The sequence below is a fragment of the Prunus avium genome, chromosome 8 (genome assembly GCF_965620075.1).
Source record: "Prunus avium chromosome 8, drPruAviu1.hap1.1, whole genome shotgun sequence".
NCBI classification, from domain to species: domain Eukaryota; kingdom Viridiplantae; phylum Streptophyta; class Magnoliopsida; order Rosales; family Rosaceae; genus Prunus; species Prunus avium.
In genome coordinates, this window is record NC_142291.1 from 3039902 (window position 1) to 3054710 (window position 14809).

Sequence of the window (14809 nt, forward strand, 5' to 3'; positions counted from 1 at the left end):
GAGGAAGCCATTTTAAAAAGTTTTGAGGAAAGTTTTTAGAAAAGCTAAATTTTCAGAAAATGGAAGGAAGTTGAATTGAAACACAGTTACTCCAATCAGGCTTTATAAAGGCAATATCTATAGGCGGAAATGTGGCAACGTTTCCAAGATCCTAATATATTCCTGAATCCCAATATTTCATTTTTCTTTTCCAAATTTCAAAACTTCACGCGGCCTTCATTATAGTCTGTTGGCAGTTCAAGGGTCATAAGGACAATTATTGTCAACCGAATATTATCCTTACGGATTTCACGGAATCACTTTTTCAAAAGTGTCTCGAGAACCACAGAAGTTTCTGTAGTTAATTTGAGATTAACCATAACTATTCCTCTAACTTATGTATAAATATGTTACTAACAAAACTTCTTTTCAGAATACATTCAGTTTTCTCCCTATCTAGTGATGCAATATCAACTTGTTTTTCCTATCCTTGATCACGTTTCTGTGACATCAAGGAACTGTAAGGTATATAAGAATGACCACATTGCTCTAATCTCCTGAAGTTCTCCTAGGCTAGGAGAAATGAGAGTTTGTTGTATGTTACCTTACTTCTTGTCCTTGATTGCTTACTAATCAAAATTAGTTCTTTTCTTTCTTTTGACCACTCTCAGTTCCAAGGGAATTTTGTGTCTTTAGATCCTTGATCTGAAACAACTCCCTAAAAAATATGAAACTAGGCTGATACATCTGTCTACTGATCAAGCCTAACTCTTTGATTATGTCAAAAGTAAAAGAATTGTGTTTTTTTTTGTTCTTGCAAGATATAACCAGATCATCAAGCGCTTCATTGTATTTGCAGAGCAAATTCAAGTTTGAAGAATTTTTTAGTAAAGTTTTTCATATCGAAAGATGTAAGCAATACTTATGTTATTTCATGCTTGTACTTGTTTGTGCCTAATAAATCTCGGCCGATGAAGCTGACCGAAGTTGTAATTTCATGCTTGTACTTGTTTGTACCCACGGCCGAGCGTTGCAAGTCGTTGTTCGCTTTCTTTCGTTGAAGGCAAAGGTGAGCTGTGAAGGCAAAGCCATCACGGCCTCGGTGATCTCGACCGAGGCCGAGGAGAGTGATAATTCCTCTGATACACGGCCAAGATAGGAAAGTCAAGTGGCGTCAAGGTCCCACACTTCATTTAATGAAGTAACGCCTCTGACTCCGGCAGAAGACCCACGTCACGTAAAGAGCATTTAATGTGCAAGAAAGGAGAGGAAGTGATTGAAGTCAGGATATGGCGAGTAAAATCATGGATTAGGTGCGAAAATCTCACAACTTGTAAGATTAAGTCACCAACCATCAGACCAAGGCATTAAATGCTCCTCCAAGGCCCGAGACACAGAGCCCACCGTCAGGGAGGCGGTCGGGTTTTATGGGGGTCACACCACCATGCTTCACATTCCCAAATGTCGACTCGACTACCCACTAGCTCTGATCAACCTCATCATGCAGATTTTCAGCCTCATTGTCTTCTCAGGACCTTCCCTATAAATACCGGGCTCCAACTACATTTAAAGGGTTCAACACCAAAACACAAGCCTCCCACGGAGCAGATTATATTTTCCTGTCATTTATCCTCTTGTAATGCAATTTCAATACTTTTACTAGCTTTCTTAGGAGTAGTGATAGTTTGTAGGAAAATCCATTCATCAATATATCATACGACCCTTGATTTTCAAGGCACCGGAGCACCATCCTTGTTATCTTTTCGTTCATCTCAGATATCATACGACCGTTGCCACCCGGCAACGCGCCGGAGCACCACCTAGAAACCCACCATCAACACCACCATCAACGGCCTTGTAGCTCAGGCCGTGAACATGACGGCCGAGATCAGTTCCTCTCTCGGCCACAGTTGCTATGATTAGAAGTCAGACTCAAAACAGGCGCACAACTCATCTATTCACCCAATCGCATCACCCTCAAATGCACGGTAAACCGTGATGGCGCGCCCGCGCACAATAGCACCACACCAAAGAAGGATGACCCGTGTTGACGCAGATCCCTTCGGCCCGGAACATTAGGCCGTGAGATTTGCAACGCCAACAGTACTCTTATTAGTATTTTTGATATTTTGTACGCTATCTTCGGTGGTGACCAAATGAATAGATAGGACTGTTCCAGAAGAACATTGTTCGAGAAGAACAAATTCTACAAAGACCGTTCTAGAAGAATGGCTTGGATCATCTTGATATGTATTCATTCATGAATTATTAAATACAATGCAAATTCTAAAGATGGCAAGTTGAATATATTGATAATACCTTGCATAGAATAAACTCCCAGAAGGACAAAAATTATGACACTAATGGCGTCATTTTTTTTTATGAGACTATTTTCACGTCGTTAGGGGTAGAATTTGTTGGTCCTGAAAGAACATAAAACGACGTGAATGATTATGGAAGTTCTTGAAAGAACAAAGAACGACATGAATGATTATGAAATATATTTATTATTGTCTCATCAAACAAATTGGTATAGAAGATAAATTCCATAAGCATATTCAGACACAAAAAGGATTGTAAGTCAAATGACCAGAAGCATATCAAATGCAAGAAGCATATACAGACACACAATAAGTGACTACTAATGACCAATTTGTTGCATGCTTGAAGCATGATAGATTTATAGATTGCAAAACTGAACTCCCCATAAAAGCTGTTGGATGCCTGAAGCATGACAGATCTATAGGTTCCAAAGACTTAACTCCTCAAAAGTGAAGATTAATTGCAAAGTTTAAGCCCTATTCAAAATAAAGCTCTAGAAAAGGTTATGATCCACATTTTATAAATTATTCATCTTAGAAGATATATTTGTCCATGAAGTGACAATGAAAGCCTCTGAAGTGGCACTAGTACCAGAAAATAATGAAAGCAATGAGATGCTTATAAATTATGCATGCGCATGCACATGTGGATCGTGGAATCACGAATGGATGATATATTGGTTTATAGTACGTACTAAAGTTATCAAGGGCTATATACATGATGAAATTGCACCACTTGTTATAATTGTAGACAAATGTAAAGATTGGCCAACTAGAAGAGGCAGTCCAGTAAAGTTGAATATTTCTAGAAAAAGTGCAATGATTGAACCTATAGTTAAAACATCAAAAGGATATGAAAATGTATATGTTACAAATTGGTATTTGAGATGAAGTGAAATAAATCATTTGATGATATGACACAACGTTTCCCAATAAAGACTTGGGATTATGATGGTAAACATAAGCAGCTATGTATTGCATATTCATGTGTATGAAAATTCCTGAAGGATAAGGATTCAGAATGCCTGAAGCAAATGATTTAAAATATGATGGCTTGCAATGATCCTTGTGTGGATTAAAGTATTGTGGAAGAATATGGTATAATCGTCTTAATAAATATCTATTACAAAAGGGATATATAAATAATCAAAAATTTGGAAATGAGTTTATCATCATTACAGTATATATATGAAGAATTTTGTTAGAACTCTTGAAGAGTTTACAAAGGCTTCCCCTGATTTAATAAAAGAATTTGAGATTAAAAATCTATAAAGATTATGAAGTGTATGAAACATATTGCCAGAAGCGATTTCCTAAAAAATACAAAGGAATAAATCCTAAGAGATATAATGTGCCATGCAATATATAAATTGCACAAAGAAATCTAGAAGAAGAGAAAGAGTGTGAAGCTCAGTATAGAGCCTGACGCTCAATGTAGAGCTTGAAGCTCAGTGTAAGTACTCAATCAATTTGAAATGAACAAATTGCCTCAAAGAGTACTTTGATTGAATTCAAAATTCAAAAATGTTGCAACGTATTCAAATGTTCGAAGTTATGAGAAATATTTAGACTCCCGGAGAGCCTATGAAGAATAGCAGATGCAATTGTTCTCAAAACATACAAGAATATGTATGAATGACTGATTATACCAAATAAATATTTAATTCTCTTATCATTATAATTATGAGCTCATTTGATATTAGAGAGCATATGAAAATCAAGCCATTGTATAAAGTGAAAGGCTTATGAAAGTAGCCTAGATATTTTTCTGTATTACTCTAACCTTAACAGGGATTAGATGAATGAAAACACATATGGATCCTCCAATAATGCTGCAACAACAAGTTTTATACAGGCATTATCGAAGATAACTCCATGAAGTACAAATGTTAGAGCAATATCATTTATGTTGGATCATCAAAGAAGTATAAATACATCAAGCGGGTAATTCTATAGGGGGAGCATCCCACAATATTACAAGATTGACTCACGGAAGCAGTACCAACTACGACATTTAGAAAGATAGTCAACAGTATGGCTTAAGGATATTTTGCAAGCATCAGGGGGAGCGTGCCATCAATAAAAATCTTCACACACTATACTCTTTTTCCTTCGTCCAGGTTTTTGTCCCATTGTGTTTTTCCTGGCAAGGTTTTAACGAGGCAGTGTCACACACATGTCGTGTTATATACATAGAATTTTATGTTACACTTGGTTATGTACTCTTTTTCCCTTCGACCAGTTTTTTTGTCCCATTAGGTTTTACTGGCAAGGATTTTAATGAGGCATATTCCATGCATGGTGGACATCCAAAGGGGAGTGTTGTAAATCAATAAGATTAAAGTGGATGCCACATATGCTTTCCTCCCAACAATACCTACTGAATGACTCACCCCATTATGCTATCAATATGTATGCAAACTTAATATTTGTGTAATATTATATGTATATATTATGCCTATAAATAGACATAAATATTAATAAGAATGGTGAACAAGTAGAAGAAGCAATGAGAACATTGCTATGGCTATTTCTCTATATATACTCTCTTCTTTTCATCCCCTCAGTTTTAGAACAAGGTACACCCATTATATATCCTAAACAATGCATTTATTGGCTGGATTTAGCACTGAATATTTTTTAAAAAATTATTATTAATCAATAGGGGTGGTGAAGAGAAATACCAGTAAACTTGGTAATAAATATACTCACAATCAGTGGTGAAGCCACAGTAGGGTCAGTGGGGTCGCACAATCTCTTGGAAGCCATGGAAATAGGCTTGGAGGTCTCTTGGAGCTGCTGGTGCGACCTCTTGGAGCTACACACCAAGTGCTCGACAAATTGGCTAAAGGAGAAAGCTGTGCGGGTAGCATAGCACACCTGTCTTTTTTTTATTTTATATATATATAAAAAAAGTAACCTAGGCAAAACGACGTCGTTTTGGGCAAGGGAAATTTTTTTCAATGACTTGGCCAAAACGACGTCGTTTTGGGCCAAGTCTGAAGAAAAAAACAAAAACAAAAACAAATGCCCAATGTATCCTTCTATCTTCTCCAGCATCGATACTTCCATCTAAAACCCCCAAATTTTTTTGTGTGGTTATATTTTTGTTATTGTTAATTGATATTGTTATATTTTTGTTGTTGATAAATAATTTTTTAATTGATATTGTTTTTTTTTTTTTTCCTTTCTTTTCCTTCTTTATTTTTTCTTTCTTTTTTATAATTAAGTGGGTAAAGGTGGAAAGCTAGAAAACATGGGTTCTGGGAACAAAGGATGAGATCCCAATATGCTTTCGTTATTCAAGGACGTTGTATGATGCTTTCCTTATCATTTAAACCAGGATGTCCTTCAATCTGAAAACAAAAGCAAACTAGAAATAAAACAGAAGTAGAAATCAATAAAAAATGGAGTTCCCTTCGATTCCTGAAGCCTCAACATATTTGAATTTATCCCTTGCTCCTTCTTCAAACCAGGAAACAACACATGAAAATGTCATGTTTCCACACTCCAATTTTCACACGGTTCTACCTCTGTGCAAGCTGCAAATATGCACAATGAAATCCTAGCAAATATGCATAAAGTCTTCAAAAACCCTTCTTCTTTTGGGTATTAGACATAGGGTTTCTAGGGTAGGTTGGGGTTAATGCCAGAGTATTAGTGTGCGTGTTTGTCTGTATTTTTTTACAAAAATTTATTATTAGTTTTACATTAGTTTTAAATAATTGGATAGGAAATGACTCATTTGTCCTAAAAAATGCCTCAACAGTTTACCTTAAATTTTTTTGGACATTTTTGCACTATGACCCTATGACTCGAGAGTTCTGGATCCGCCATTGCTCACAGTTGAATAAAAAAAAAATTACTCACATAATTTTATCCTTTTTTTTTGTTGAGGAAAAGCGATGCATTTTATTGATAATAAGAACTACAAAAGATCGTTAACCAAAACATCTTAGATGATGTCAGGGACATCCCCATACCAAGAACGTGAGTCTGGCGAACCCAAAGCATAACGAGCTAGTCTATGGGCAACATGATTAGCCTTACGAAAGACATGAACAATATAAACATTTGGCAGCGGTGCCATTAAAAGTTTACAATCTTCAATAAGGTCCCCTAGTGTGGAGCAATCTTTCCCAAGCCATAGTAGAGAATTGACCACCACAAAAGCATCTCCCTTAATCACAACCAAGTCTGGGTGTCGAGCTTGGGCAAGAATCTGCCCCTTTCGAAAAGCCAGCACTTCAGCATGATCAACAGAAGCAACCGAGCGGATCACTTAAGTTGTCCCCAACATGAACATCCCCGTATCATCGTGAACAACAATTCTAACTCCCCCGTGCCTAGTATGCATATTGAACACCCCATCGACATTTATCTTAATGGCCCCCAAGGAAGGCTTATGCCATTTCCGTTTGGCCAGGGACAGTGGCAAAGAGCGCAAGGGGGAATGGTCCCGAAACTAATGCAGCACCTGCAGCGCGAAGCAAAGGACCTCAAAGGGAAAACGTCGCTACCTCGTCCACAAAACTGAATTACGTTCAGTCCAAATAGCCCAAAGCACCATGATGAACAACTCCCTGTCCTCCACAGAAGACTCCAACAAAACTCACGCAATCCAAGTGTGAAAATCAATAGCTTCCGAGATACAACTACGTTGTAAAGGACCAACTTCCCAAATGGGTTGAACAAAATTGCACCCTATGAACAAATGAGTCAATGACTCAATTTCCTCACCACACATCAGACACCCACCCCAAAAAATGAAATACCTATTCTTTAAAGTCGTGCTTGAGAAGGCAGAATGTCAAGCAAGACCCGCCAGGCAAAAATGCGGACTTTCGGTGGCACCTGCAAACCAAAGACGTTGCCAAGCCTGAGTGGGAACCTCCACAAAGACTGCAGCAGATAAGCCCTTCCCATCAATGTTTAATATGTAAGTCCTAGCAACCTCATAGGCACTACCAACAGTGAGATCACCATGCTTCTTATAGTACAACAAAAGAAGGTCCAGAGGGAGACGTAGCTCAGTGGCCATTTCAGAAGCAACGAAAAGATCCATAAGCACCTCAAAGCACAATTGCTTCATATTGTAATCAATCAGCATACTTACAGGTGCATTTTCTAGACCCATTCGTGGTAGAGAAGTAACTTTGAACGACTTAGGTGTAGGCAACCACCTATCTTTCCATATGCGTACATGGGCACCATCACCAACATGCCAACGAGAACCTCGCTCTAGCACAATCCTTGACTTCCATAAACTAAGCCATACATAAGAAGGGGAGTGTCCAACTCAGCCTTAAGCACATTCCCATCCTGGCCTTTAAGTAAGTAAGTCACTAAGGAGGTTGGGCAATGGTGTATCCGCAAAACCTATTTGGCTAACATGGCAAGATGAAAAGCTTGCAAGTGATAGAAACCCAATCCACCTTGTCGTTTCGGGCGACACTAGTTTAGGGTTTAAAGTCCGTCCCCGGGGCTGGATCAAGATGATGACCTTTGGGCCGACGATACTCAGGACCTAGTACATCCTCTTGAAACTAGGCTCCATACGGTTTCTCATGGTCAACAACTTCATCTCTTATGAACTGAGCACATATCAAAATATTAGGTATGAGATCTAGTTCCTCCGACGTTGTTCCAAAATCCACCAAAGTCTTTCAAAAAGTAAGCTTTAGTTTACCTCAAATTAGGAAGATGATCATAATATTTCCCACTATTGAGCATATTTCCAATTTGCCGCATTTCAAGACAAATAGGGCTCTCAATGAGAGCCTAGGTTGTTTGAAATTGCTAAGTGAGAAACAGAAGAGCATAACCCACCAAATTATAAGTGAATTCAACAATAAATATGGATTTTTTTTTATTCGTTGGCCTAAATATGAAGTTTGATGGACCTTTGTAGTTGTTGATATTTAAATTGTGATTATATTAGTTATTGACATTTGAAGTTTTATGGCATGTTGAGTTTTATAATGGTTTGATATGCTAGAAAATGAAAAAAAATATGTAACAAGTTGTGATTTTTATAGTTGTACGGGCACCTCCAGCACAAGCCCCCAGCCCGAGCAAATAGCAGCCAGGCCCTAAACCCCCCTCCAGCGCGCAAGGTCCAACCTGGGCAAGGGGTGGGACCCACCAACCCGGGCAAGCCCACGGGCAAAAATCGACTGGGCTGTTGGCCGAAGTCTGTTGATGTCAGCGTGACATCACGACTGATGCCAGCGCTGACAGAAACCAAGGGGAAGAAGCCACGTGGCGCTTCCTAGACGCTCCGATCAAATTTTTTTAGAAATCCGACGGAATTCTGGATTTTTTCCATGTAAATACCTAACAATATTATTCATTTTCCACACCAAATCTTCATACAAATTCTTCTCTTTCCAATATTTTTTACTTTCCACTTAAATTTTTCTACTACTTTCCATTTGTATCAAAAAATAGATGGCCTCTTCCATCAAAGTTGGAGGCGCGTGGACAACTCAGGAAAATCTTATCTGAAATTTAATATATGAATGTTATAACAACATATGGACACGTGGCAACCGAAAATCTTATCCGAAAATTTTATCCAAAAATGTTATCTGAAATTTTTGGTGAGAATTTTATAATAAATAGTGACACGTGGCAATTGAAAATCTTATCCGAAAGCTTATCAAAATTAATGGATTAAGTATAAAAAATAGAAAATAAATTAAAGCAAATAGTAATTGTCATTGCCCTTGCCCTTGCCCTTTAGAGTGGAAATAAAAAAGGCAAGGCTGCCACTATTCCCCTGAATAGTTACAAACCTTGCCTTGCATTTGCCTTGCCCTTGTCCTTTGGGGTGGAAGTGCTCTAATTAGGCTAATAATGTTGAAAAAATGCAAAAGGAAAGAAAATTGGGCTTTGGCCCAAATCGGACGAACCAAACGGTTATATTGATTTTTTTAGTTTGGTTCGGTTTCATCTGTGAATTTTGTCAAAAATAAACCAAACGAAAACATGATATTGTATTCGGGATAGATACCCGTACTTGCAGGATAGATATCAAAGTGTGTAAAAAATCCATGCTAAATTAGTGAAATCACCAAAAAAAAAAAATTCCGCAAGAAAAGAAATCGAAATTTCACATAGCACATGGACCAAAAACCGAAAGGCTATTCCGGGACCAGAAAAAGGAAGAAGAAGGACCCGATAAAGAAAGGCTCCACTCCTCAGTTTATGTTTATGTGGCCAACCAGAGCATTCCAAGTGTACTCGAAAGCACGTGGCGCAGTTCTATTCGATGTCCAGGGAAAAGATATGAGCCCTCCCACGGCGAATCAACATGAACCGATACACACGCGAACTGAGTCGGCGAGTTTCGACGTCAAAACACTCGAACAAGCAGGAGGTTTCTGCCCGAAAAGAAACTGCAAATAAATACAGAAAAATTTAAATCCAGCAAAGCTGTTGCAGGAAAAAGCTTACGCTTTGCGGTTTTCGTAATCGCCAACAACAAGGTTCTATCAAATTAGGGTTTTTTATTTATTTATATTTTTAAATTTAGTTCTTTTTGTTACGATTTTGTTTTTCTGAAATTCCTCACCATTCCGTCTATTAAATACAAATTGCAGGTAAATTAAAATGAGGGGCGGCCCCTGGAACCGGCAGCGGCAACTGGGTCCCTCCGGTGGCGTGCATAAACGACCTCGTTCTGACTATGGTACGCCCTCTTCTTTTTTTTTTCAGAACATTGGTAACGTCGAATGGAGTTTCTTTAATTAGTTGTTCCATTTGGTTTGAATTGTGTGATTATAAACTGTGATTTTGTTTGTGCTTTCGTGCATTGGCTTGAATTATTGATCTTCTTCATCAAATCGTTTAAATTTTATTTCTTGTATTATAAATGTGGGCAATTTTCTTGGTTGATCAGTGGGTTTCTTTGTGTGTTGGAATGATAAAATTCATCTTATATTTTGTGTTACAGAGTCGATGATTGCATACTCTTAATGGGTTTCAAGTAAACTATCGTTGCGGTTTCTGTGCGTGTGGAGGTTTTAGTTTGCCATTTCTATATAAAATCAAGGAACGAGTAATGAACATGCAAAGATTGGCAGTAAGATAGTGTAATAACTAAACTAAGCCTTCACCGTCATAGAGAATATCAGGGAAGCGAAATGGAGTTGTTTACTGAAGTGGACGAGTCATTATCCACTATTCTTGCTCATCAAACCAAAGACGATTTAATTATTTACCTTTCCCTTCACCCTGGTAATTTTTGGATCAGGATAGACGTCCTTCTTCAAATAACATGAAAGCTAGCTTAGGTTCTGAACTTGGATTGTAACTAAGTTTAAGTCAATGAAATGGTTTTTGGGCCTTTGATCCCTTCATACATAGAAGACAAATTGTTAAAGTCCGGGAATTATTGTTTTGCGAGTACAATAGAAACTTAGGTGGCATCATGACTTACGTGATTTCATCATCCAAATTACGATCTTCACTTTTTCCTAAGAAATTTTTCTAGTGATGTCGATTGTTTTTGGCATTCAAGGGTTGAAAAAGTTCCATGTGTGCTTACTCCCGGCCCTATATCTTACAAGAATAATGGTCGACAGTATGCTTGCATATAATAATGTATCATTTGTGGAATTTTTTCCTGCCAGAGGACTGCTGTTATTTTCTATTGAGCTGGTTTTTTTCTTTAAAACAAGACCATAATTATTCACTCTGTTTTTTTTTTCCCTTAAATCCATTATTCTTGAGCACTGTCATTTATTGGATTTGGTATTAGAGCAACTTTTGAATGATTTCCCATTTAGGAGGCAGTTTTAACAGTCACTGTTAAATTATGTTCAAGGTGAAGAAAACTGGTAGGTTATGTTGATAGTTTGTGTAACTTCATCTGTTGAGACCTATTTGATAATGAAAAGTAATACAAAATCAGTTAAAGTTTCCAATAACATTACAAGGTACTTAAGAATGGATCCTCCCCCACCCCAACCAAACTCCAATTATTTGAAATGGCATCAAGTAGGATCATGCTGTTCTTTAAGTGCGGTCAGTGTTCCATCCCAATGCTATTCTTCAATAATGATGGCAATGAGATGGTCTATACATATTTTATGATGCAACTATTGTGATATAAATGTAATAGACTAATATAAATTGATGCATATCATATGATATAAGTTTAGTTAGATACCAATTCATTTTCTTATTTAGTTATTTCTTTTGTTGAATTATTATTATTCTTTAGTCACTCATAAAAAAGCATAGCCTCGTATATTTGTAACTAGATATTTCAATTGGTATTTTCTGTTTGTAGTTTTCAACCTCAAAAGAAGTTTTACTAGTTTAATCACCACATAGTTGTTGGTACTGATATTTGTAGTTCCCCACTTTGGGACTAAATCTGCAAACTAAATATAATAGGTTTTAACCGTTAGAAGGGGTATCTTCCTGCATCTCTCTAATGTTTCTCGATATAGTTCTTGATTTAAAATCTCTTCCAATCTGCTGTTTTGGAGGCTTCTTTCCTTGTTTAATAGTTTTGGAGTTTAGCACTGAAATTATGGACTAACCTTTTGCAGACCTTGCAGCTCCTGGCCTGTATTCAGGTCATGAGATGCATAGTTATTTGGCACGAGATGATGATTTTGGTGATCCTAGGGCCTTAAAGAATACAAAATCAATTGGATCAGAATATGACCACTATCTTCAGAATGTGGTGACTTTCTTGAGCATTTGAAACAGTGCCTTTATGACACATCTCTCTGTTTTTGTACTAAGCATTTATACTACTTCCTTTTGAAGCAAATGTCTTCACATACTTCTGGAGAAGCCAGTACTTTTGGTGGAACTGGATTGGGAAGGGCTGTTGGTGGTGGAATGGTTGGCCTTCCAATGGCTGAACATTCTGTGATGGGTCATCCTGGACCTATTGCTTCTGATCTAATAACAAATGGTCGAAATATGAGTTTTTCCAATCAGCTCCCAGTCGATGCAATGGCTAGGCCTGGACGTGAAACAGCTCATTTACCTCCAGACGCTTCCAACACTTTATATGTTGAAGGACTTCCTCCTGACAGCACAAAGAGAGAAGTAGCTCGTATCCTTGATGACTTTCTCATTCTGCCCAAGAATTAACTTGATCTTTCCCTTTTCCATCTAATTGTTTAACTCAATGGTTTTCACATTGTTCATCCTTTACATTGCTTTAAGATATCTTTCGTCCTTTTGTGGGCTATAAAGAAGTGAGGCTTGTGAGCAAAGAGTCCAAACATGTATGTGGGTGGTGGATTGTTCTAAGCACGTATTTTTCTTGGTCATTTTGTTTTTCTTGTTTACTCTGATTTGGGATTCTCATTGTATTACTTGGTTTTACCTTTTTGGAAGTATGAAATTAGTATTCACACATATATTCTGGTTTATCCATAATGCAGCGTGGTGGGGATCCTCTTATCCTTTGTTTTGTGGACTTTGAAAGTCCAGCCTATGCAGCAACTGCTCTGAGTGCCTTGCAAGGTGATTGCTTTTGCTCGTCTTCAACCTTGTGGTTATCACTGTCAAAGAAACTTAATCCTTCTTTCTGTTTTCTTTTTTACTTTTTTCCCTTATAACTTCTTAAATGCTATTTGCTATTAGTAACTTATTCAACCATGTACATGGTGATTTATTCTAATATTCTTCCAGGCATAATAGGTGTACAGAGTAGTGGTGAGGCAATTTAAGATTGCAATCATAAGTTGTGATAGCTAGCCCTAAGTTCAGAACCTGTAGAACTAGCTGCATTGGTCTTTTTATTTTCCCATGCTAGTAGTGGTTTTGAAATGCTGGTAGATGCTGACGTTATGGTTGGATTCACAGGTTATGAAATGGATGAACACAGTCCTGATTCTAATTACTTGCGGCTGCAGTTTTCCCGGTTCCCGGGTCCAAGATCTGGACCTGGATCCCGTAGTAAGAGGTGAATAGGCATTGGGTAATGAGAGACATCTATGTTGAAGTAATGCAGATTGCATTAGCTTTTATACATTGCCTATATGTATGCTTCTTTCTGGAGTGGTAACCACATTGTACCCCAAATATACAATGTCAAATTGCTCAGGCTTGGGCACTAATTGTAAGTACTTGAAATGCACAGTATCTAAGTAGTGAAATCAAGAAAAGTTTCATAGTTATGTAATTAAACACAGATATCTAATTTTGCATTTACATTTCTACCCAATTTCTTAAAGAAGTGTTATATTCTTATTGTAGATAAGGGATTCTGAATGTCTTCTTCCTTTTGACACATTATGGCAATTGAATTATAAAGTTTGACTGGTTTGGATGAATGCATTCGACGTTTTGAACTTCATGCTAATAGCATGGATTGACAGATGCACATCCGATCCGAGTGAACAATTGCAGTTTTGCATTTTCAGAAAAAGGACTCTGTCTTGTAGTGGGGATGCATATGAAGAAGAACGGACCACCACATTGAACTGGGGAAGAATCTGGAAAATTGAACACGAAATACTTTGAGCTATGTAAGTGCAACATGGAGCACTGACTTCCATAAAGGATACTGAGAATCGTTTGAATGTTGCAAGCCTAATGGGCCAAGAGTTGGATTTTTAAAATTAGGGGTGCTTGCAGATTTTCCGATCCTTGTCCAAAAGGTGGCCAAGGTCTAGCTGAGGATTTACAATTGGATTTAAGATCTTGGGAGCTGACTCTCCCTTGAGCACCACACCACTTTGAATTTTTGTTTCCTTGTTTTTTTCATAGGGATTTGCAGTAATCCTACACTTGCATGAAACGGGGATAACATTGTTTTGCTATCCCCGGTCAATAGCATTATGACACACGTGATAACTCTTTCATGTGTATTTTTAGCTGCGGATAGCAAAATAATGTTATCCTCGTTGCAACTAAGTTTTTCTCCTTTTATAGATATCATATTTATATGTTTTCTGTGACCTTAACGAAGAAACCAAGTCTATGAACTTGGACTCTATTCTGTCAAAGTGTTGCAGAGACCATAAAGTTTTGTCTTCTATTGTAACTTGCGTTGTCTAGAGAAGAGCTCACAGAGCATCATGGTCAGTTTCAAAGAGTGTTTTTTATCCTCTGAAATCAATTGCTGAGAAAAGACAATGCATGGCCATGTTTTGAGTGTTAGAAATTTGATCCACTCTTCCCCCTTTGGAGTAAGTATTTGTGGTGCCAACAACAGTATGTAGAGAGTAAGTTATTCCTTTTGGCTATAGATCCTCTCAATGCTAAGCCACTAGCCCAGTGTCCTGCTCACTAGTCTGTAATTTCTGTACACCTCACATGGGCTTCAAGCTCTGTCTCAATTATTACAAAGAAAGATCTTACCCTCTTCAATGAAGGTTGTGATTTGTGACTCATAATCCTATGTTGCTAGACCCTTCCATCTTCCTTGGCATGAAAAAAGCCAAAAAAAGCAAGGCGCTTGTAGTGGTTAAGAGCAGTTACCCTTGCATCTAAGATCCTGCATTCGACTGTCCCCTCTCCAATATCGCTTG

The 14809-nt window shown here is 37.7% G+C and overlaps 1 protein-coding gene across 2 annotated transcripts; it reads left to right on the forward strand.

The window, feature by feature from the left end:
• Positions 1–9628: 9628 nt before the first annotated feature.
• Positions 9629–13512, forward strand: LOC110770345 (RNA-binding protein 2). 2 transcript variants are annotated; one of them, XM_021974471.2, is made up of 7 exons: positions 9629–9790; positions 9905–9993; positions 11864–12000; positions 12087–12381; positions 12495–12585; positions 12716–12797; positions 13140–13512. In XM_021974471.2, exons 2-6 carry the CDS (start codon positions 9915–9917, stop codon positions 12783–12785), a joined length of 672 nt encoding a protein of 223 aa, XP_021830163.2. In that variant the 5' UTR covers positions 9629–9790; positions 9905–9914; the 3' UTR covers positions 12786–12797; positions 13140–13512. The 2 variants fall into 2 exon arrangements, with proteins under 2 accessions (XP_021830163.2, XP_021830162.2); XM_021974470.2 differs by having other exon boundaries at positions 9634–9790; positions 12495–12556.
• Positions 13513–14809: the final 1297 nt, after the last annotated feature.